Source organism: Pleuronectes platessa, chromosome 5 (assembly GCF_947347685.1).
Source record: "Pleuronectes platessa chromosome 5, fPlePla1.1, whole genome shotgun sequence".
In the NCBI taxonomy this organism is placed as follows: Eukaryota; Metazoa; Chordata; class Actinopteri; order Pleuronectiformes; family Pleuronectidae; genus Pleuronectes; species Pleuronectes platessa.
The window spans coordinates 13,943,504-13,967,066 of record NC_070630.1 but is presented as its reverse complement, the minus strand read 5'-3'; the positions used below and the strand labels follow the sequence as shown (position 1 = coordinate 13,967,066).

Genomic DNA, 23,563 nt, shown 5'->3' with positions numbered 1-23,563 from the left:
CATAGTTGTTCAGTGATAGCAATGACACCCACATCCTGGAGGTGACCCAGGCCTCCCATAGAGCCACGCAGATGGCCAGTCCCACCCACGGAGGACCCAGCAAGCGCCGCCGTATTGAGCTTGGCTGGGAGGTCCTCCGAGAACATCTTCAGCCTCAGCACAGTGACTTTGATGCCATACCATGGTATGAACATCTCAGCATAGTTAGCATATAAACATGTTAAAGATAAACTATACTATACAACCTTAATGTATACTTCAGAAGTGTTGGACGGGTGACCCTCTGTTGGGCGGGTGCAATAAAGTCCATCTGATTATTTGAGTAATGCTCATAGATAGTCTGGTGGTTTTTGAAAAACCTTTTTTTCTCTGATTTCGTTTACGATTTTCCATCTTTCTTTCATTTTCCTCTATTAGGCTTCAGATCACCGCGGTGCTCACCTCCAAGTACCCGTCCATGGTGCCCCGCCAGGAGCTGGTGCCTCTGCTCTCTGCGTTGTACCAGCTCCTGGCAGAGCAGCGGAGAGGAGAGAGGGGGCTGTACGTGTTGCGCTGTCTGAGGGAGGTAGCCCGGTGCCAGACCCGCTATCCTGAGAGGGCCCAGGTCCACAGGGCAGAGTTGGGAAGGCTGTGGGGTCGGGTGTGGGCCCTTGCACTACGGGGGGTCAGCTCGCCTCAGACAGAGGCCTTTAGCCTGGACCTGCTGGCCTCCATCGTCCACGGACAACTAATTAATATGGACAGAGAGTTCTGGAAGCTTTTCTCTGCATCAGCATGCAAACTATCGCAGTAAGTTTTAGATTAAATGTGTCATCATGATAAATGCCTGTCTCTTAGTGTATGAACTTAGCATCACTATTTTTTTTGTCTTTATCTACAGGAGTGCTGCTATATGTCTGTGTCAGGCTCTAATGAAGTGTCCGGTCCCTAAGACTCTCACACTGAGGACAGGCTGGGACAATGTAGGGATCACCGAAGGATCTGGTTCTCCAAACCTTAAGGAGAACCTCATTGCATGGCTGCTGATGAGTGACCAGAGTGATGAGATGGAAGAAAGCTCCAGACCTCACCCCATCATTTGCAGGTTGGTCAGTCAGTTGGTTTTCTACGTATACTGCCGATATGTAGGAATATGATTGGAGATAGTTTTATCCTGGCTGTATCCAGACTAACTATACATTTTCTACTCCTGCACAATTATGAACTGAAATTACACAATGCTGGTCTCCAGAGGATGCACTTTTCAGTCTTGGCTGTCCATCAGGACATTGCACCCACTTTTTATAATAGACTAGATAGTGTGGAATAGAAACCAAACTTACTTGACATATGAACACTTCAAAGTACACTATTAGGATTAGAACAGAAACCATCTTTGAGAGAAATCGATTTGATGTGAATTATTTGGTTTGGTCTATGTCCCATTCACTATAATGCAGTAGGTTGGATTCATGACTTAGGGCATGGTCACACATACATTAATGCAAAGCGAATATCACAAATCCAAGGTTTGTCTATGAGGTGTTTGCGTATGTCTGATCTTCCATCTTTATATACAGTCTATGCTCCACAGAGAGAAAAGGGCAATTATGCTGCAAGTATTTACTTTCTTGACTGCAAGACAACGGTCTGTAAATTGATGTTTTCTCTGATCTTGTGAACAGAGACTTTCCCTACAATCTAATAGCTGACATCCTGATCTCCCTGACCCTGAAAGACACCAGAGCTGGCCTTAACTTTCTGCTGGGTGCTAAAGGGGCTGAGAGGTAAGACATCATTATTGATACAAAGCCTGTTGTGTGTCTTACACAATTTATTTTACAGTGGTAGCAACTCCCTCGTTACTGAAAACAATGAAATTCTGAAATCAGAAATAATTGAGTTCTCTTTTTTAAGTGCCTTTGTTCAAGAGCAATGCTCATTTGCTGTCAAAGACAACCTGGAAGAGATCGAGAGGCTTTACCTGCAGTTCAGCTTCAACATGCTTCCCTCAGAGGTCCGAGTGACCGACGAGTCCCTGACGACGTCATCCGCTGACGGCCAGTTCACTGCTGTTCCCAGTCTCAGGAACAAGCTGGAGCAGTCCCTGCTTTGTGTGGCCGACACACTACTCAACTGCTACTCTCCTGATGTGAGTGGAAGTTGATACTTGTGTTTATGTGTCTGCGTTTGTGTTCACACAGACAGACTGGTATGTATTTTGATCTGCTCTCCACAGTCTCAGTCCACACCTCCAGAGTGTCTGGTGCGCTGCGTCATTCTGCTGACCGGTGTTTTAGAAGCTTACGTCTCCACTGGGATTCTGACTGAACAGGATGTCTGCCACTCAGAACTCCTCAAAAAGGCAAAGGTAAACCTCCAGAGTCAAATGGATTAAATCTAGTTTAGGTGGAGTCTATGACCTGCACTGAACCTAGCCACTATTGGGCTAAAAACTTTGGCTTAATTTTGGGAGAGCTGTTTGTCATCATCTTTATTGACAGTCGATGATATTGAATAACATGTCAATTATGTCTGGTGTTTTTGTCTGTAGGCTGTGACTCAGGACTTCACTGGGTTTGTTTCAAGTGTGATGGTAAAGATGACAGAGGAGGGGACCATGACCACTCTAAGGTCCGTCATGAAGCTGTGCACACAGTCAGCCAGCAGAAAAAACACGGTAAACAACAGTGATCACCACAGTTTTAAGTCCATTGATTTAAAAATAAATGAGATTCATTTGTTCACCATCACTGTGACAAAATCTGGTCTGGTTTCCTAGTGATAAAACACTTTGTTCTTTCTTCTGCAGAATAAAGTTAGTCCCATCTCCTCCAGCCTGTTCATTTTGACGCTGCCGGCCAGTCTACTCAGTGAATTAGCAGGGATCTGCAAACTGCTGGTATGCGAAACAGATAAAAAATGTAGAGATTCATGGTGTTTGTGGCCTGAGGATAAGAATCTCAAATTCATTCACTGTCAGTTCACTGAATTTGCCTCACTTCCCTGTCCCTGTAGCTAAGCAGTGTTTCTAAGAGAGTCAGTGTTTTGGAGAAAGACAATCACGTAGCTGATGACTGGGAGGTGACCAGGACTCAACAAGGGGACGATGTTGACTTGTTTGAGGACGGTCAGGAGTCTCACAGCAGCACCAATGGGACCCACAGACAGAAGGGAGACAGCACTGATGCTTCTTGTGGGCCAGGTAGGAAAGAATCTCTTTCTGTTTAAATGATTGCCAATCTTGTATATTTTGGTAAAATGTATTTAAATTAAGAAATTATTGCACATATCAAAAAGTGTCAGTACTGTTAAAGCAGCTACTTAAGTTCCTGGCTTTTGAAGGTGTTTTCTGTGTGTGTGGTTAAGAGTCATTTGCCACGAGCAGATACACAACACCACATCATTTCAGTAGCATGTACAGGCATAATGAAGACAGCAGTGTAGTTAATCCAGTATTCAAAAAGAACATTGACTTTCTTTATTAGTGAGCCTCTCTGGAACAAGAAACAAAAATCACTATATGTTAAAGCTAATTAAAAACTAAATCTTGAGCTGTTTATCCAGCTCCTAACCTCTTTGGTTGAGCACCCAACACTCTGAGGAAACATGTGAAGTATGACCACATTCAGAGTTGGTGTGGGATCCATTTGGCCACTCTTATTGCAGTGTTAACTCATCCTGGCTTGCATTGAGGAAGGACCTACTCAGCTGACTATGGGGCCATTAAGAGCAAAACTCTCTGCTGATTATCCCACCAGTGGATCAGAGGGACATGATGTATTTTGGTTTTGTCCTCCCTCAGGAGCTAAAAGCCTGTTAGCAGAGGATCATCTGGCCCAGCAGGACATGGCTCTCCTCGCCATCATGGAGTTCCTGTGTGAATGCGGCTCTGTCCAGCAGGTCCACGGCCTGCTTTTCAAACCCCAGGATGTGCGGCGCAAGCTGCTGGAGCTGCTGGAACAGATAGACTTCAGCAAACCGCTGCATCTCCACATGGTGAGGAGCACCATGGGTAGCGGGTCACTGTGGCACAGTTTCTATAGTGATACCTGAGCTACTGAACACTAACATCTGGTTCTCTTGCAGTATCTTATCCTGCTCAAGAATCTTCCGGCTGAGGACTCGCTCTCTCCAGTCGAATTTGATTTGCTGCTGCGTCCGCTGGCGTAAGGAATATAAAATATATTTGCCGCACACATATATTTTATTAGAGAAAGAGCAGTTCTTGATAATACACGTTGTACTCAAGGCAACATAAACTATTCTGTGTTTTTGTAAATAAGTGTCACTGTTTGTTTACAGAGATTTGTGTGGTCTGTACCGTCAAGACCCAGAGATCTGTGCTGCTGTGCTGCTTGGTTTGTTACCCTCCATCAGGAGCCTGGGGAGAACCCACCACATGCCACAGGAGATGATACATGTTCAGGGATCCCTGCTCAAAGTTCTGTCTGGATTCTGGTTAGTGGTATATTTTAACAACATGAACTTGAACAGGGTTGGTCTGAAACCATGAAATGAAGCCACTGGTTGTCACAAGGTGCTTTGAGTCTTTGATGGAGGATGATCATGTGTGAAAATGTCCTTTTTAAATAAAATTTTGAGTCGATGCCAACTGTTTCAAACCTTCCAAACATGATTTTGATCTGACTCTGATTCTGCATGAAGATATACCATGATGAAAGTCTGTCTTGGCTTTGTGTGTTTTTTTCAGTTTCCTGAGCGAAACGGGGGAATGCATAGCAACTGTGCGAGCTGCTTTAGTGCAGTGTCTGGTTGCTTTACTGGAGGTAAGCGCTCACAGGTTGTGTTTCATTTTCAAAAGACTATGTTAAGTGTTGTTTTAGGCTTTTCTGCCTAGCCGTGAAATGTTAGACATTTTACATCTCCAGCTAAATCAAGCCGTAGGCCAGGCAAACCTAGATCAGATTAATTATTTGTTTGACATGGAAGTAAACTGTTTTTTGCTTAGTGATATGTTGGTCCAGAGGTTAGTGGCAGTGGCATCATTTTTTGCAGGTGAAAATATGTTCAGTCAACTGAGGAAATGTGTGAGAGAAATGTTTCCCTGGGACAATTTAATACAAATACATATGGGCAAATCTTTCCCCTCTTCTTCATCTGCATTCTGTTCTCTCATATCCTCCTGACGTCTCTCACCTGTGACAGGCTGACCCCTCTTGTGAGTGGGCAGTCCTGAGTTTTGGAAAGGAGGAGGCGAGTCCAGTGTCCATCATCCTCCCATCTCACCTCGCAGATACCCATCACCAAGTCCGCATGCTGGTAGCCATGTCAGTGGAGAGGTATGCTTCAACTGGGAGCTGAATTAACACCACTCTAATAATAAATGTCATAGAATTGACAGATTGTTCAACAGGCGTGATAGTAAAACATTATGGAAATAAGATAAAAACTATTGAATTGATTAAATTAAAAATAGTTATGACACATTATTCTCTTTTGTATCCAGGCTGTTTCTGGACATGAGACCAGAGCATCCTGACAAAAGGAAGATGCTGCCACTCAAACACCAGCAGGATGCTTTTGAAAACATTTACCTGAAGGCTCAGGAGGGAATGGGTCTTCCAGTGAGTTCATACACTGTTCTTGCTCATCATGAAAAGTTTATAATTTCTTCCTTCTGCAGCCCCTGGTTGACTTTTTCTTACCGTGCGATCATACACAGAGATGCAGCTCTTCAGAGGACCAGAGGGATGAGGCGTTCAACCGCAAGGCCACCCTGTTGAAGAGTTTGTCTGGGGTGCTGTGCTGTAGTCCGGTGTGTGAAAAACAGTGTCTGTTTGCCCTGTTCCAGTCCTACAAGGAGAACAACATCGAGGAGCAGCTCATCAAAAAGGTGACAACTTCAGAGCATTGTGCATCATTCAAAATAAGGTTTCAAATGCTTTAAGGGGATATCTGGTATTTTTCTAGGCCTTTATAGCGGTAGCCGGACACAGCAGCAGTAGCTATATATTGGGCAACTGCGACTAAGCATGACATTTTAGTTTTTTTAGCCAATAAAAGGATCAAATTGTTATTCTGGCCTCAACGGGCTCTTTAAGTTTATTTTTGGGCACATGGAAAGACACAGCTCTGTTGATCAGAGGGAGGATATCCTGGTCTCACAACGTTGTGTAGTGTCAGAAGGAATTGTCTTTGGACACATCACATATCGGGCGTCATCAGGTCCCGCTCTTCACAGGATTGGTATTCTTCGTCTTTGGGACTTATGGTCACAGCACTCACTGGAACCCCAAAAAGTTTCCAGAGCTTCACAACCATGAAGCAGTTTGTTGTCTCTCCCCTGCATGGTGCCTCCCTCTTCACTCTCTCCTTGTTCATCTGTATCCTTGGGCTCAAACAAATAGGAACGACCATCGAAGTCAAATGCGTGTTCGACGTTATTCACATCAGAAAATATTCTGCCATAGTAGTTTCTCGCTGTCAAATCGAAACTCCTCTTTCCATGTCTCCCTGACACTCACCTTTCCACCTCTGTCTTCCTTCATCAACCCAAGTCTCATGAGTGCGTCATGGCTGCCAACGACGCATCGATCAAATCATCAAAGTGGACCAACGTTTTTTTCATGTGCCTTTCATTTACACCCTGACATTTATAAACATAGGGTGCAGGTTGACTGATCAATTTGAAAGGATGAAAATGTTATCTGTCCAAGGATTTTGGAAGACGAGAGAGATATGAACTGTTTCTTCTTCCCTTGACAGATGTTGTGCAGTGTATCCAGAGTGCTGGGCTACAGGAGTGTGAAGACCTTTGTCACTTCTCACTTGTATTACTTGGTGGCGGAGTGGCTCGCACAGAGACAGTCTGACGATCGATACACTCTCGGCTCTTTCCCCTACGCACTCCTTGACCATGACGCCATCAAAGATTTCTATAGGTGAGGAAAACAACTTTTCTGACTGTAGTGGTGTTTGTTTGTTGTCATATCATGATCAGTATTATACATTTACCCAGTTTTTAAAGTCTATACTTTCCCCTACACTATATTATATACAATTTATGTTATCAAGACTTGCCAACAAAGAGTTAATGAAATACGAACGCCTTGTTTTAACACCCTGTTGTCTCATATCCTCTTGTAGCTCTACTTACCAGGTATTGGTCCCCCACCTGGTCTTCCTCGATGACTTTGAGCAGGTGAGGTCCATCGGTCGGTATCTGGAGAAGGACTGGAAGGAGCTGTTGGCCGACTGCTTCCCCAAGATCATGGTCAACATCCTGCCGTACTTCGTTACGTCTGGCCAGGACTCGCAGGTTGCACAGCAGAGAGAGACGGCCCACAGAGTGTACAACGTGCTCAAAGATGACAACTGTCTGGGCAAACAGGTAAACACCAGCTGAAGTCGACTGAACAACTGGGATCAGATCATTCCTGTCCTACTGCGTTTCAAATTTTTGTGAAATTGATGTGAAAAAACAGCACACCAACCTAACTCACATGAACAATTTTTGCACAATCGTCTGTTGTGTCTTACATTTTCAGTAAATTATGCAGGACCAGCAGCTCAACTAAAGCTGGGCTCAGACCACAGGAGTTTTACCTGACCTAACTGATTTGTGAATTGCAGTTGCATCACGACCATAAGTAAAAAATCTTCACAACTCTTCTTCTCTACAGGATAATATAAAGATTATTACTCTAGAGGCAGTGATGCATAACCTCATGTGTCTCATTTGACCCCATGGGGAAACAGTTGTAGCCATACTGGAGAGCGGCATGGAGCGACAACTTGCTCCGATCTTAATAAACAAAAGCAGAAGGTGAAGACTGGATTGGAAAATGGTCGGAGCGACTTGGTCAAAACGGGTTATGTATTATTCAGTTAAACTAGACCAGGGGTGTCCAAACTACGGCCCGCGGGCCATCTGCGGCCCGCCATCCATTTTAAATTGGCTCGCCTCAAAAAAAATAAAAAAATAAATAATTTAAATTTAAAAAAAAAAAAAAATTTTTAAATTTTTTATTTTCAAACTAACAATTTAATAGTACTTTAATGGCACTTACTTATAGCACTTTGTAGTTTAGCTCTAATTTTGAATATATTGTACTTTCTTGATTCATGTTGTTCTGGGTTTGTACCCTTGAATGCACTTATTGTAAGTTGCTTTGGATAAAAGCGTCAGCTAAATGAAAGGTAATGTGATGGACTATGGCCCACTGTATTGCAGCTGTCCCTCAGAACGCAGCACCCCCCCCCAACTGTCAACAGTCCGCTCCAGGGCAGGGGGGCGTAGCGCCGTGAGTGGCCCGGAACTTCGTATTTTTTTCAATATGTGGCCCTTGGGATAAAAAGTTTGGACACCCCTGAACTAGACTGTCAGGTGCTCTGGTTTCTCTGTCCCTCTCATTTGCTGTTTTGGTTCTGATTTGATCATCCCGATTTGAAATCCAAACTATCAAACACGTTTCATAGTTATCGGGTTGGCCATAAAGGTTCTGTGGGTAGCTCTTGAGGTTTAACATTGCTATCGACCAATGTTCCAGACCTGAATTATCCTCTGAGCCTCAGTGGCAGTATCAGGGTTAAATTAGGCAGATATTAGGTTTCCTGTGTTTCTGCTGCAAAAAAAAAAAAAAAAAAAAAAAAAAAAATTAGGCAGATATTCCTGCAGCCTGAGCCCATAGTTAATGTGCTGTGTCTTCTCCATGAGTTACTATACAGTATCTGAAAGGCAGCTTTGCTTGACTGTATATCACATGTCTTTGTCCTGTTTGGGAATCGTTCTGCAGCAAATCGACAGCCTCATCCACACTAACCTGGCGGACATAGTGGTGGAGTTGCTGATGACTCTGTATGAAGGAGGTGGAACTGAAGGAGACAGAGGAGAGCTGCAATGCTTTATAGGGTAATGATATTTAAGATTTACCATGATTTTCATTTTATCCCACGTCATTTTATGGATTCATTCATTCTGTAATTGGAAGAAAAACACTATTATTTAAGATAAATGAAAAAAACTGTTTCCCGGCCCCTCAGGGAACTAGACCCTGTACCAAACCCACCGTACTTCAGCTCCTATGTCATCAAAGCTACTCTGGAATACCTGAGCAAGTGCCACAGTGACAGCCACAAGTCACTGGTAACCATTCTGTCAAAAACCCCGGTAAGGTGTCTTTTTAAAAAAAAAGTTTCTTTGTCTTTGTTATTATAAATCAGTGCAACTTAATCTTATGTTTTTGCTGTTTTGTAGGTTTCAATTCAAAGGATCCTGCTCGCCGTGTGTGAAAGAGCAGCAGAGACGACCAACGTCTATGAACGTCATCGTATCCTCCTCATGTATCACCTGTTCGTCAACCTGCTGCTCAAGGAGGTGAAGGACGGCCTGGGAGGAGCCTGGGCCTTTGTGCTCAGAGACATAATCTACACACTTATACACCAGATCAACAGCAGGTCGGGTCATGCACACACAGGTGAAATGATATTCACATATACATCCAAAACATGAAGCGGACTCAATTTGTGTTCCTTTCATCCACAGACCAGTTCAGTGTAATGAGGTCTCTGCCCGAAGCCTCTCTCTGTGCTGCGACCTGTTGACTTCTTTGTGTCAGGCAGCCCTGAAGTTCTGCGATGACGCTCTAGACTGCCACCTACAGGTCATTGTTGGGACTCTCACGGCTCAGGTGATCAGCCGGCCCACCATCTCACAGCAGGTTTGTTTATTTTTCTGTATTTCATTCAAGCATATAGACTTGTAACATATGGGGCATCAACATGTATATTATGCATCCTGTATGGAAATTATTCCAAATTTTCTATTGAGGCCACTAAAGTAAAACGTTATAAAAGACTACAAGTTAATTTATTGAATATACATTTGTTTAGAAAAAAGCCCAATGATATTATTTTCATTTTTGTTTCTGTAAAATTACTACTTCCTTGTTTAGGAATGTAAAGACACGCATTTAGATTTTTCTTCTACTTCTCTCTATTCATCCATCCCTTCAGGTGCTTAGTCTGTTGCAGTTCCTCGTGATACAGAATGAACAGAAGTTAAAAGGAGCCATCGGCAGGTTGCAGCCTTTTCCCGACCTGCCTGAATTCAAAGAACTGCGCTCTGTACAGCACAGGCTCAAATACAGCACTGGGACCTTTACACTGCGACAGGTGACAGCAGCACACACACATTTCAATCCTTTTAGAAAATTGAACTCAATCCACTCAAATATTCACTCATACACTTTAGTTAAAAGTGGTCGAACTCATGTTTTTTATGTCATATGTTGCAAATGTGTTTATGCTGAGGGACACAAATAATTATGGGACATCGTTTAGGGGCCTGACAAATATCCACCTGTTATTATCATGTATCCATGTAAGGTTTTTTGAATGCATATGTTGCTCTGATTCTTCTGTGTTTTGACAAGTGAAAATGTCATGGTTATCAGTCTTGACCTAATTCCTCAATGTTCCCTCCCTGCAGGAGATCACCCACTTCCTGTCAGTGACGTCCTGTGACTCCTTACCTCGGACCAGACTGGAGGGACTGAAGGAGCTGACCAGACAGCTGCATGACAAGAAGGAACAGATCAAAGACCTGCTCAAGGAGTGCCACGGTATGATGAGGGGAAAATGGTCTATTCATGAAAAAAATGAGCTCACGTTAAATGTCTACTGAATTTAAATCTTGTCTGTGTTTATCCCTCCTGCAGCCGACCCCAGTGATAGTGTGCTGGTGAAGCTGGTTCTAAGTCTGCTGCAGCTCTGTAAGCTTGCAGCCAACCAATCGGGTGGAGCCGACATACTAGGTATTTAATCAAACACCTTCTACAGTAGGGCTGTCCATCTTCATCTATAATCCCATTTCAATTTAAGTCCTTATTATTTTTAATATTGAAATTATATTTCTATTTTTTATTACATTTTAAATCAAATTTAGCTTTTTCTTACTATTTACTGTGCATTAAGCAGTGCGTAATACAAGGCCTCATCTCTTTTCTCTGAGAGCCACGCACACTTCAAGCTAGCATGTTTATAGAATAAATCCCACATTTGAACAGTATAGATTTTATCAATATTTGATTATTGAAATTGGTACCAACAGCCCTACTCAAACACAACACAAATCTTTTCCCGCAGAGGCAGCAGGCAGTTGTCTGGGAGAACTGGGTCCAGTGGATTTCTCCACTATCGCCCTGCTCCATGGCAGAGACCCCCTCTTTGAAAAGGCCATGTCCCTCTTCACCTCCACAGAGTCTCAGCGTCTCTACATCATTCTCAACTGCATGAATGACGCGCTCACTCAGCAGCGGTATGGTGAACAGCTGAACTGCAGTAAAATTAAAGTTTGTTGCAGTGGGGGGGTTTGTGTTATTTATTGTGATTGTCTGTGCTGTGATTGTGTGTCAGTATTGAGGTGAAGCGGGCAGCAGCTCAGTGTGTGAAGAACATCCTCACAACTCAGTCTGGAGTTGACTTCTGGGAGCAGCACAAACACAACAGAGACCCCATGTTGGCCTACCTTAATCCTTTTCGAAAGACCAAGAACAAGGTGGGTTAGGGTCAACTTTGTGTGTTTATATATCATAGACTGTATATAGATGGATGACATGATGATGGCACAAGATGGCACAAGGAACTGGATACGCATGATCCATCATTATTAACAATCTGTAGTCTGTACCCTGTCAAAAAAAACAGGTTGAAGTTTGAAAGACTTAAGCCACTCACTACCGATTGTTTTCAGGTGGTTTCTGTGAGTGCTGCAGAGAGTGTGGAGTCCAGGGAGAAGCTGGAGAGTCAGGAGTGTTGGATCCCTCAGGCCGGCGGCCACAAGGCCTGGCTGAAGGCTCTGTGCACCGCCCTGCTGGACAGTGGAGGAGTAAAGAGTGAAGCTCTGCTCCTGTCGAGGCCACTGTGTCTGGTAAGCACATGGCAGCTACTAAAGGAAATCTCATAACTGTTTATATCAGCAGCCACAGTAATGAATTATGGTATTTGTTTGGGGTTTTGTCCCAGAATTTATGGGACATTATTCCTCGAATCATCAGTTTGAATGTGGATCTATCTGCTTAAATATCTACATCTTTGGCTGTGTTCACATTTCTATATCTGCTTTAGAGCATTTTGTTTATTCCTTGTCACATTTTATCACAATTTGTAGCCCAACCACTTGGGTTTTAATCCATCCTCTAATCCAGAGCTCCAGATGTAACCACAGCTTCTTTACATCTGTCCGTCTTCAGGTGAAAGTGGACTGCTGTCAGAGGCTGCTGCCCCTCATCATTCACTCCATCCTTCTGGACGACTCTGATGGTTCATGGAGGAAGCTGCTCTCATTGCACATCCAGGACTTTTTTAGTTTCTGTTCCAGAAGTGCTCAGGCCGCCAGTCGCTCTGCCACACCTCTCAACTCTGACTCTGGTAAGTTTAGGACAATGACTGACATTAACAATAATAAATGTGTCCCTTTCAGCTGCCTTTTCATGTCCTTTGTCTTTGTGGTGGAGTTTATCCCGACGTGCACTCACTCTGGAGAGCAGAGAATATGTTTCATTCTGTCACTGAGTCCTTTACAGCGACTTCATGAACGCATATATAAACATTTACACACAGTTATGACTCATAACAATTTCTTTGCAAAATGTAAATGATCTGGCTGTTTTCCCAGAATGCTCACTGGCCTCAAACAATTCCTGTCCTATTTTATACCATGTGTTTTATCTCCACTCACACTAACTCGGCCTCATAAATTATGACTTTTCTCCATTTGCCTCAATAACATGAATGTTTATCAGGAATTTTAAGATTTCTTTTTCACTTGTATTAACTTAATTCTCAATAATTATTCCTTTTTATTATTCTTTGCTATTTATTATGATCTCTTTATGTATCTATCCAATAAAGCATCTATCATGAACTATTTCTTAGGTGATGAACTGTTAAATCTGAACTATTATAATGTTCTTGTGTCTTTGTCTGTACTTTTATGTTTTCATTTGATGAAATTATTTTAATATTCATTTCTACAGAGTCTGACACGGCCAGCCGGGGTTTGTATGATAAGACCTCTCTGCGCACCATGCTGGCGGTCATTGACTATTTGAGACACCAGCAGAGGCCACTGGAGTCTCAGAGGTTTGTGACGTCATTTTAAATAAGTTTTATTTCAGATAAAAATGTAATGTTTAAGGCATTTTCTCTCATGGTCTTCTTTGGGATTTGCCTCAAATGGGTTTTAAATCAAATGTAATCCTGTGTCTTTACTGCTGTAGATTATAGTGCAAGTTTTAATAGTGTCTATGAAATAAACCTTGAGTCCTTCTTCCAGTAAGTCCTGCGGCACCGTGTGTAACTCAAACTTCTGGCTGGAGCTGAACTACCTGGAGGTGGCCAAAGCTGCTCAGTCGTGTGCAGCTCACTTCACCGCTCTCCTGTACACGGAGATCTACGTAGACAAGGTCAAAGCTGGCATGGAGGAGAGCCGCAGGTCTGTAGGGAGTAAACCATTTATCTTCATGAGATCTTGATTGTCTAATTATATACTAGTATAAAAACTTAAGCAGACTATAAGAAGGTCTCTTTTGCATCATATATAAAATATTCACTATTTACTGTATTTACAAAATATCTGTTTGTTGATCTGTGTTTTCACCAAATCTGCAGAACCAGGTCCAGAGCGACATATAAGCTCAGTTTTGAAGAGCACAGCCAGAACTTAACCATTTCTAGCCTGACAGAGAAAAGTATGGAGGACACCAACATCAGTCTGCAGGTTGGTTGGTTCATGTCAGATTTTTTTTGAATAAGTCATTTAGTTTTCTTAGTCAATGATACAAACAAATTACGATTTTAGATTTTCAATTGTCCAAAAACAACTCTGATTTTCCAAAGGGAAACGAGCAACAGTGTAAATGTCTGTAAAATAGTATGCAGTTCAGCGCAAAGTAATTCTGTCATGTAAAATGCAAATAAGCATTTCCACTCACTCACACTGTATATAATATGTTTGTAGGAGCTTCTGATTGAGGTGTATCGAAGCATCGGAGAACCTGACAGTCTGTACGGCTGCGGAGGGGAGACCAATACCAGTCCACTGACCAGGTAGCAAAAAGCAATAGGCTGATAATCACAGCTGCAACTTGATGTATTGTCAGTTACATGTGAACTTTTTTTAGGATTCGAACCTACGAGCATGAGGCTATGTGGGGGAAGGCCCTGACCTCCTACGACCTTCACGCCTGTCTGCCTGAGACCACGCGACAAGTGGGAATCCTGGAGGTAAGATCTTTAAAGCTGAATGGGGACATTTATAGACAGTGGGATAAAGAGAAGCCTGTTTGAAATGAGATGATTTGCCCTTTTTGCTCAATTTTTAAATCTTACATTATGCTGGCCCCACACTAGAGGATCATTGGCTCGATTTCAGGACGAATTCAGCCCTCCTGATAATTGCAGGGGCGTTTCAGATGCGAGGACAAGTTGTCTGGCCAAATTATCCTGTAGTGTGACAGGTTTACAGACATAATCTTATTGCCACCCTGTGTGCAAATCTTAAATATATATATATTTTTTTCTCCGTTCCCAACTCTCAAGAATCACCATTACATTTTTTTTTTTTTTTAATTCCAAGTGTGTCATCCTGTGTCTGGACTGGATCCTCAAGTGTGTGCACTCTCAAGATTTACAGATTAACAATCGATTACGTGTGGTCTCCCACGTTTTTTAAATCAGCTAAGATTTCAAAATCCTCTAGTGTGAAGCAGGTATAAGGTGTAAATGCATTAAAATAAAGTACATATGTGTAAATTCTCTCCATGTTGAACCATCAGGGCCTGCAGAACTTTGGTCTGAGCAGCATCCTTGCCACTTACATGAGGGGTTTGGAGAGCGAAGGGGTGGAGTGGGGGGCTGAGCTAAGAGAGCTCCGGTTCCAGGCCGCATGGAGGAACACGCAGTGGGACTGTGAGCTGTCTGAGAGGTGAGAAGACAGAGCACAACCACACAGCTGAGAGGGAAGAGTCTGCTGCAAAAATCCCAACTGATATCTCTCAGAAAGTTGAGGCAATCTCATTTAATACGTTGTTTTCTTCTTCTAATAATTATTGCTGTCCCTGTATCAGGAGTGAGGAATCAGCACCTGGCTTCCACGAATCTGTGTTTTCTTCCCTACAAGCGCTGAGGGACAAAGAGTTCTCGTTATTTGATGAAACGCTGAAACGGGCCAGGTATGATGGACATTTCGACATTCAAAATGTCCTAATTCAGTTCTCCATTGGTAAAAGCACTCAACCATCTATGTGCCTGTGTGTTTCCACAGGGGTGCAGAGGTGGATGAGCTGTGCAGAGGTAGTCTGGAGGCCGTGTCTTCTCTGTACCCGGCTCTCAGGAACCTGCAGAGCATCAGAGAGCTGGAGAGCGTTAAGCAGCTCTTCTCGAGGTGACCACAGCAGCACAGTCAGTAAAACAATGAAGAGACTATGGGATTTATGAGAACTATTCAGTGTTTATCTCTTATTTCCTGTGTGTATCAGAAGCTTCTCGGATGTGGCTCTGAGGAAAGTTTGCAGCCAATGGCGCCAGCACTCCCAGCTCCTCGCTGACAGCGACTTTGCGTTGGTTGAGCCCATTTTGACCGTCCGCTCTGTGGCCCAGCACACGTTGATGTCCAGGACGGGAGACCCTGAGAGCACAGAGTACCTCAGCTCTGTGCTCACTGACCACCTCATGGAGCTCTGCCAGCTGGCTCGCAAGGCTGGGAATACACAGGTAGCATTTGAGTGTTTGAACGTACGTGTGTGTGTGATCAGATTTAAGGTTTACCTTTATTGTCCAGGTGAATATGGTAAAAATGGCTCCCTGCAAACTACTCACAGTGTTGTGATTCCTGTCCAGAGGGCAGAGCGGGCAGTCTTCCAGATGAAACCTCACGATGGCCTAGGGTCCTGGACGGCATTACCTGTGTTGTCATGGCAACTGGAGGAGGCCCAGGTGTTCTGGGCAAAGGGAGAGCAGGGTCTGGCTCTTGGCCGGCTGAGACAGATGATACACAACCTGGAGGAAAAGGTGGGACAACAACAACACTTAGATCAAGCAGCTCTAAGAATACATGAATATTTGGGACATCCCTAAATGCTATAATGCTATCCACTTCTCACAGAGATATTACCCAGAATGCCCCGCTGAACCACTCTTTATTTTGTGATATGTTCATCAGGTGGATTTCAATCCTGCTCTGGCCCCAGTTTACACTCAGTGCCTCAGGCTGTGTGGTAACTGGCTCGCTGAGACCTGTTTGGAAAGTCCTGGAGTCATACTGGAGAAGTACCTGGAGAGGGTAAGAGGACGTTTATGGTCATGACACGCCTCAAACAGACGTATTAAGCATGAAATATCAATGAAGTGTTAAAGGGGAGACGAGCTGGGCTTGATGTTAATAAATGTGTAAATGAACGGTACTTAAAAAAACATTTGGAATCCGTCCAGTACATGAGCAGTAGATGGCGGCAGGGGCTACAATGTAATCTTATTGGACAACTACAACAGTCCATAAACTATCAACCAAAAATGCATTTTTTGCCAATATAAAGCTCAAATTGTTGGGCCCAGGTCGAGAAACACTGGAATTCTCCTGTAAGGTGTTTAAAATACAACAAATTATCTTAAATTCTGCACAGATTAAAAAATGTTTCGTGCCAGCCCAAAACACTAGCTACCCTAGCCCTTACCCTAACCCTAAAACTCAGATTCATTTCAGTAATCTAAAAAGGTCTCATAAAGTCTTATATCTGTTACATTTAACATATGAAACTCTCTCACACTCTGAAAACATGACATATAATATTATATTATAACTGTATCGCACATTGCTTCCTGAGAAAAGAAAGATTCATTATCCATCAGCCGGACTGAATCTGGCCACCTCCACAGACACACTCATAAATATTTCATATACATCCAGAAGAATTAGGTGGAGGCCTAAAGACAAAACATAAACTATATAGTCTGCAGGTATTACACTTTATGTCCTGAGGCTAGGGCAGAATAATATGGACAAATGTAAATTATTCATACTTTCTGTGTGTTGCCACCCAACTTTCTGAATTAAATCATACTGCCTTGTGTTGATGTTTCTTGTGCTGTGCTCATGTTTGTGCTGCATTTAGTAGATACAATCCCATATTCTTAAATATATCTGTTTATTCTATATTTAGTTTTTTGTGCTGTTTTCTTTTCATAGTCCGACTTTATGGGAGGCCAATTTTGATAGCAATAGTTGGGTCTAATATATATCTGGGTGTAATATATATCTATTATATATATATATAGAATTCAATACTTGCCAATTATCCATTAAATGTCGTTTTCAAACCCTTCTGACAAGGAAATGTCATTAATATTGAACAGTTTAAACATTAACTTTATTTTGAATAGTTATAGATAAAAAGAAAAGATGACTACAACCATGCATTTGGTCTTGTTAATATTTTAAAAAACAGTTCAATTAATATGTACTTTTTACACAATTAATCTTAATATATCAGTTGCCTGTTTTTTTGTATTTTCAAATGAATGTTGTGAGAGTCTGTCTGTCTGTTAGTAAAATAAGTGTCTACTATGCGTCCCCCCCCCCAGGCAGTGATGGTGATCGAGGGGGAGTCGGGGGTGCAGGACTCCAGGCTGCAGAGTCAGCGGACTGAGGCCTTCTTGTCTCTGGCCCGCTTCTCTGACGCTCAGTACCAGAGCATCGACAAATACATGACCTCCTCTGAGTTTGAGAACAAGCAGGCGCTGCTGGAGAAGGCCAAACAGGAAGTGGACCTGATGAAGGAGCGGAAAGTGACCTCCAACAGGTCTGCATGCCGTTCATGTCTGTTGTACTATTTTTTTCAGGTTGTCCATATGTACAAACACATGTGGGTTGGTGCCATTCTTGAGAACAAGATATCTCATGAACACCTTGAGGGAATTAAATATGGTACAAACGTTAAGTTGCAATCAAGGAGAGACAGATTGGATTTGGGTGGTCAAAGGTCAAGGTCACTGTGACCTTAGAAAACATGTTTTTGGTCTTTTGAACATAATATCTCAAGAATGCCATGTGGGAATTTCTTCAAATTTGGTACAAACTTTCATGTTCATTAAAGGATGAAAAGGTTAAATTTTCAGAGGTCAGAGGTCAAAGATCAATATATCTTTTTGGCCTTGTGAACATGTTTATCTTGAGAAAGCCTCAAAAGAATCCTTTGATATTTGGCACAAATGTTCACTTAGACTCATGGATTAACTGATTCGATTTGGGTGGTCAAAGATCACAGGGACCTGGTAATTCTACGCAGTAATACCTGTTTCACTTTTAAATTGCATTTTCTGAAATGTATCGAGGACAAATATGAATCCTGTTCCTCTTTGCCTGTCACTCCTGACTTTGCAGGTACACTATAAAGGTGCAGAGGGAGCTGGAGCTGGATGTGAAGGCCCTGTCCAACCTCAAGGTAGACAGACAGCGCTTCCTATGTAAGGCGGTGGAGAATTACATTCAGTGTCTGAAGCAGGGGGAGGAGCATGACACCTGGGTGTTCCGCCTGGCTTCACTCTGGTTGGAGAACGATGACGTTAGTGCTGTAAATGACATGATGAAGGTTAGTACAAATGATATTTGTCCATTCCAGTCTTTTGAGTGCAACGTTTAAGGCACACAAACCCACACCTGGTTCTGAGAGTAATTTGGAATGAAAGCGACTTGGTTGTATTTAAGACAAGAGCGACTTTAGTCTTCTCACAGAGCTCCCATTGTTTTGTGTTTCAGAGAGGGGTGAAGCAGATCCCCTCCTACAAGTTTCTGCCTCTCATGTATCAGCTGGCTGCACGCATGAGAAACAAGGTGGCAACAAGCCTCACGGAGGATACGGGCTTCCATGATGTCCTCACTGATGTAATGCAACATGTTGCTGTACATAATTACAGCAGTAAATCTGTTTTCTAGCTTTAAGTGCAGCGTTTGAAAATATTTCCCCGCTTTCCTATCTCTCCTCGCAGCTGATCTGCCGAGCGTCTCTTGAGCATCCTCACCACACGCTCTTCATCATCTTCGCTCTGGTGAACGCCAACAAAGACGAGCTCTTCAGCAGGCCCCGGCAGTCGAGGAGCGCTCCGAGGCAGACGCCACCTCTCGATGTGGTGAGACTTTCATTAAATACAACTTAGAGATACTTATCAGAGATTTCATATAAGTACATGATTCTCGCTTTCATTTACAGCTTGAATAGTACGCATGTTCATGGGAGAATATTTTACCTTGTCTCTTATTTCAGGATATTTCCCCCTGTGACCCTCAAAGGAGAAGCACAATAGATAGATCGATGCATAGATACTGTTTTATATTGTGCAATAGTTTCATTATATACCAATGTTATTCATTTTTAAATGGAAAGATCCACCTCGTCCTGCAGCCACCTGTCTACTGAGCGTCTCTGTGGATCTCTTTAAACACCAGTAGTTCTGTTTTAACAAGTGAAGTCTTTCTGGTGCAGGAGCGTTCAGACGTGGCCCTGAAGATTATCGACGCCATCAGGAAAAAGAGAGGCGAGATGATCCGGGGGATCGAGCGTCTGTGTGACGCCTACATCACTCTGGCCTACATGGACGCCAGCAGGCACAAGAATGAGAAGAGTAGGTACACGGAGCATGGCGTGCTACACACAGTTTGAACCATCATGAGCAATACATTTTGGACAAGGATACACTGATGTGAAAATAGATGTCAAACCATTTTGGTGTTGTTGTTAATTATAGAGGCGATTCCCATCCCTGCTGATCAGCCCATCATGCAAATCAAAGACCTGGATGAGGTTGTCATCCCCACAATGGAAATTAAGGTAACAACTATGAAAGATTATTATCTATCATCCTTCATTATCCCAAACAGTCTTTGTTTTCTTGAAGAGGGTATCAAGGTGTAGTCTCCCTCAGCACAATGGAAAAAATGACCAGATGTTATTTAGGTAGAGGATTGGCTTGATTTGATTGCCCTCTTTGATTTTTCTTAATTAGATATTGCTGTTATAAAGCCTATACACACTTCTTTCTGTTTCATAAAAAATTCCCAAAAAAGAATATGTGTCACAATAAATGATCACTAGTTCTGTAACTGTCCCGTATTTTTAAGAGCAGCAAGGATCACGGAAATGATCAACACTAATGATGACAACAAGTTGTGTTATGATGTGTATGATAACAAGAGTTGTTTCAATCTAGGTGGATCCAACTGGTTGTTATGACAACCTGGTGACGATCAGGTCCTTCACAGCTCACTATCACCTGGCCGGGGGGGTCAACCTGCCCAAGATCATCGACTGTGTCGGCTCTGATGGCAAGAGCAGGAGACAACTGGTCAAGGTGTGTGTGTGTATATGCTTGAACTTGTACAAGTATTTTGTTTTAAGGGTTACAATTAGGTTAAGGTTAAGATTAGGCTCAGATATTTAGTTGTGATAGTAAACGTTGGGGAAAGGGGTAAGGGAATACATTATGCGTTATACGTTACAGATTCCAGTGTTCTCAGTAAGAGATAATTACGTGGTTCTGTGTGGGTTTATGTTTGACCTCTTCTGTCTTTTGTGTTAGAAGCATGTTTTTGTACAGGCATTTTTAAAGACATTTTCTTTTATGTCATATAATTTATATATGTGTGCGTGTGTGTTCAGTACTTAATACACAATGGGTCTTTGAAGCTTGAGCTGCTGTCATGTGAGATTAAACTCTGACCAGCTCTGATGAAAAGCTGCTCACTTCAAACCTTGGTTCTTTTCATCTCAGTTTGGCTGTTGCTTAATGATTAATCCCGTCTTTGTACCAGGACAAATACACAGTTTGCTGGATCACAAACATTCTTCAGAGGATAGTGTGTGTTTGTGCATGTGTGTGCGAGCTCATGTTTGTGTTTGCGGGAATACTTGAAGGCTAATCATTCACCACTCAGACACTTTGGAGAGTCATGGTGAAATGTTTAGTTATTTTTTTTCTTTTCTTTCTTCAACGTATTCACAATGTGAAAAACACAAACTGTCAATAAACACAAAATAAACCGACAAAAAGACACATAAATAAAAGAAAGAGACAATAGAATTCATTATAATTTTAGGTACACCTTGAAGATATGTAATGAACTTGTCCAGTGACCTTTGCCCTCTCGTTGTCACCAGGGGAAGGACGACCTGCGGCAGGATGCGGTGATGCAGCAGGTCTTCAGCCTGTGCTCCGTGCTGCTGCAGCGCAACTCAGACACTCGCAAGAGGAAGCTGAACATCCGGCGATACAAGGTTCCACTTTAAACCTTTATTTGACATTCAAAGAGAAGAATAAATCCGAATCTAATGCATATTAATATTGCACTGTTAATATTAAATTGAATTGCATTTGTACTGAATTCTCAGGTGGTGCCGTTCTCCCAGTGCAGTGGCGTGTTAGAGTGGTGCTCAGGCACAGTTCCCATCGCCGTTTTTCTGGTGGATCCTAATAAAGGAGCCCACAAACGCTTCCGCCCCCGAGACTGGACCAACTTAGCCTGCCGCGAGAGGATGATGGTACTGACTCAGTGATATTCAATTCAATTTTACTTACTGAATTAGTTTCTAGGAAACCACAGGTGTCTGTACATCTGCAGAGTGTGAGGTGAAAAATTGTTATAGTTGAAAGCAAAACTAAGTAACCTGCCATTTTAATCTTCTGTCGTGGCACCGCAGGCTGCTCAGAGACTCGGATTCGATGAGAAGCTCCAAGCCTACACTGAGGTGTGCCAGAGCTTCAGGCCGGTCTTCAGGTATTTCTGCATGGAACGATTCCTGGATCCAGCGGATTGGATGGAGAAACGTCTGGCTTACACCCGCAGCGTGGCGACCTCCTCTATAGGTACATTGTGCTCACCTCCGTGCATGTGCTATGAATGCAATATGCTACACACAAATGCATATCGCCGTGTGTCAGTCCTATCCTGATATGATTGGGTCGAAATTAAATCTTGGGTTTCACAGCCTGAGGAAGGATGTTTGTTGAAGCAGTAGAAATGTGGAGGCAGGTCTGCTGATTCAGACAATAAGAACAATATGTTAAGCACCTTGTTTTGAAACGTTGCACAAAAAGCACTATAAAAATGGAGTCTGATATGATTTGACTGGAATAAGCATTTTTTCTCCCGTAAGTCGGAAATTTAAACTTCATTTAGCACCAGGCTGTTTCTTAAGCCATGTTCTCAAACAGGGTACAGACAAATGGAAAATTTGTTATTGTTTTAAATTTAGTGTAAGTTATGACTTAAGACCCCTTTTCCACTGGTCCATTGTTGATATCTCAAGTTTTGACCGACTTCTCTCTGTTGCTCCTGCAGTTGGCTACTTCGTGGGTCTGGGCGACAGACACAACAACAACATCCTGATCGACGAGCAGACGGCTGAACTGGTTCACATCGATTTAGGTGGAATTTATTCTCATTTCTCTCATTTATATAAACAGCAAAAACTCGACCTTTGGTTTGACGAAGTCGATGCTGTGTAAACAGCAGCTGAATGTGTCTGTGATCAAGCAACATGAATACAGGCCTCATCAGGAGATCAAAGTTCATATTGGATTTAAACAGCTAATCATCATTCTGTGAGTATATTGATTCATGTCGTGCTTGTTACGTGCAGGTGTGGCCTTTGAGCAGGGGAAGATCCTCCCCACACCAGAGACCGTCCCCTTCAGACTCACCAGAGACATCGTGGACGGGATGGGCATCACTGGAGTGGAGGGAGTTTTCAGGAGGTGAGCAGGAAACAGGGACGAGGCTGGGATTGTGTGGCGAGGAAAGTTTTAATAAAAAATACCAGCGTCAACTCCTGCGCCCCTAGATGCTGTCTACCATTCAACCATAAGATTTATTACAGGAGACATGTATGACTATTACTCTTTATCCAGAAGTGGGCTGACCTTCTGTCACTACTTGAAGAGATCAGCATCAGTTTTTTATTTTGAAGGGGCTGCCCCAAAAGCTCACTAATTCAATGTACAGTTGGAACACATAATACACACTCACAGACTTTTTTACTGCTACAGGTTCGTAGAAATAAAACTGAACCTGGGAAACGTTGCTATTAGATTCTTTGCACCACACATTTGTAATGAACTGCAACAACTCGGATGCTTGATACCCTGGTTTGAATAGTTCATTTTGAAAATCTACGACATATTTTAACTGTAATTGTTTTTGACTTGTTTTAATAGCATTGCATTTTTTTCATGTTTTGTATTTACTTGTAATATTTATAACTAATTCTATTAGTATTAATTAGTCCCATTGTGTTTAAGGATGTACATTTCCGTTCAAACTGTTTGTTTCATGTGTTATTGATGAACTTATGTACTCAGGTCTCCCTTTAAAATTAGATCTAGATTTCAATGGGACTTACCTGTTTAAATAGAGGTTAAATATATATTTTACTTTAGTACATTAATATGTAAAATATATACGTTATAGTTTATATAGAGTCAAAATGAACTTGCAGGACATTTGAAGACTTGAAAACACTCAGTAGTGTGCATACCTCTGCCAAGACCCAATGGTCCCAATTCAATCCAG

General features: G+C 42.5%; 1 protein-coding gene across 4 annotated transcripts in view; it reads left to right on the top strand.

Moving 5' to 3' along the window:
- The window catches only part of atm (ATM serine/threonine kinase), a 29,765-nt gene that overhangs the window by 3,407 nt on the left and 2,795 nt on the right, over positions 1–23,563 (top strand). For 3 of the 4 annotated variants that reach the window (XM_053422250.1, XM_053422249.1, XM_053422251.1), the window contains exons 9-60: positions 6–184; positions 418–789; positions 881–1,084; positions 1,665–1,766; positions 1,897–2,131; positions 2,219–2,350; positions 2,534–2,659; positions 2,792–2,881; positions 2,998–3,184; positions 3,785–3,978; positions 4,069–4,148; positions 4,285–4,440; positions 4,694–4,769; positions 5,149–5,282; positions 5,450–5,567; positions 5,666–5,836; positions 6,709–6,884; positions 7,090–7,333; positions 8,739–8,854; positions 8,986–9,112; positions 9,200–9,399; positions 9,488–9,662; positions 9,958–10,116; positions 10,433–10,565; positions 10,662–10,757; positions 11,089–11,260; positions 11,359–11,500; positions 11,696–11,872; positions 12,195–12,372; positions 12,981–13,086; positions 13,280–13,438; positions 13,615–13,723; positions 13,964–14,052; positions 14,127–14,229; positions 14,781–14,929; positions 15,072–15,176; positions 15,269–15,388; positions 15,483–15,717; positions 15,844–16,014; positions 16,166–16,285; positions 17,584–17,801; positions 18,383–18,590; positions 18,758–18,883; positions 18,988–19,128; positions 19,482–19,620; positions 19,744–19,826; positions 20,206–20,346; positions 21,153–21,269; positions 21,384–21,533; positions 21,693–21,858; positions 22,334–22,420; positions 22,635–22,749. In XM_053422250.1, the coding sequence (XP_053278225.1) occupies positions 6–184; positions 418–789; positions 881–1,084; positions 1,665–1,766; positions 1,897–2,131; positions 2,219–2,350; positions 2,534–2,659; positions 2,792–2,881; positions 2,998–3,184; positions 3,785–3,978; positions 4,069–4,148; positions 4,285–4,440; positions 4,694–4,769; positions 5,149–5,282; positions 5,450–5,567; positions 5,666–5,836; positions 6,709–6,884; positions 7,090–7,333; positions 8,739–8,854; positions 8,986–9,112; positions 9,200–9,399; positions 9,488–9,662; positions 9,958–10,116; positions 10,433–10,565; positions 10,662–10,757; positions 11,089–11,260; positions 11,359–11,500; positions 11,696–11,872; positions 12,195–12,372; positions 12,981–13,086; positions 13,280–13,438; positions 13,615–13,723; positions 13,964–14,052; positions 14,127–14,229; positions 14,781–14,929; positions 15,072–15,176; positions 15,269–15,388; positions 15,483–15,717; positions 15,844–16,014; positions 16,166–16,285; positions 17,584–17,801; positions 18,383–18,590; positions 18,758–18,883; positions 18,988–19,128; positions 19,482–19,620; positions 19,744–19,826; positions 20,206–20,346; positions 21,153–21,269; positions 21,384–21,533; positions 21,693–21,858; positions 22,334–22,420; positions 22,635–22,749 (7,808 nt within the window). Of the gene's footprint in view, positions 1–5; positions 185–417; positions 790–880; positions 1,085–1,664; positions 1,767–1,896; positions 2,132–2,218; positions 2,351–2,533; positions 2,660–2,791; positions 2,882–2,997; positions 3,185–3,784; positions 3,979–4,068; positions 4,149–4,284; positions 4,441–4,693; positions 4,770–5,148; positions 5,283–5,449; positions 5,568–5,665; positions 5,837–6,708; positions 6,885–7,089; positions 7,334–8,738; positions 8,855–8,985; positions 9,113–9,199; positions 9,400–9,487; positions 9,663–9,957; positions 10,117–10,432; positions 10,566–10,661; positions 10,758–11,088; positions 11,261–11,358; positions 11,501–11,695; positions 11,873–12,194; positions 12,373–12,980; positions 13,087–13,279; positions 13,439–13,614; positions 13,724–13,963; positions 14,053–14,126; positions 14,230–14,780; positions 14,930–15,071; positions 15,177–15,268; positions 15,389–15,482; positions 15,718–15,843; positions 16,015–16,165; positions 16,286–17,583; positions 17,802–18,382; positions 18,591–18,757; positions 18,884–18,987; positions 19,129–19,481; positions 19,625–19,743; positions 19,827–20,205; positions 20,347–21,152; positions 21,270–21,383; positions 21,534–21,692; positions 21,859–22,333; positions 22,421–22,634; positions 22,750–23,563 lie in introns of those variants that run through there. The other variant, XR_008338450.1, reaches the window with a different exon arrangement.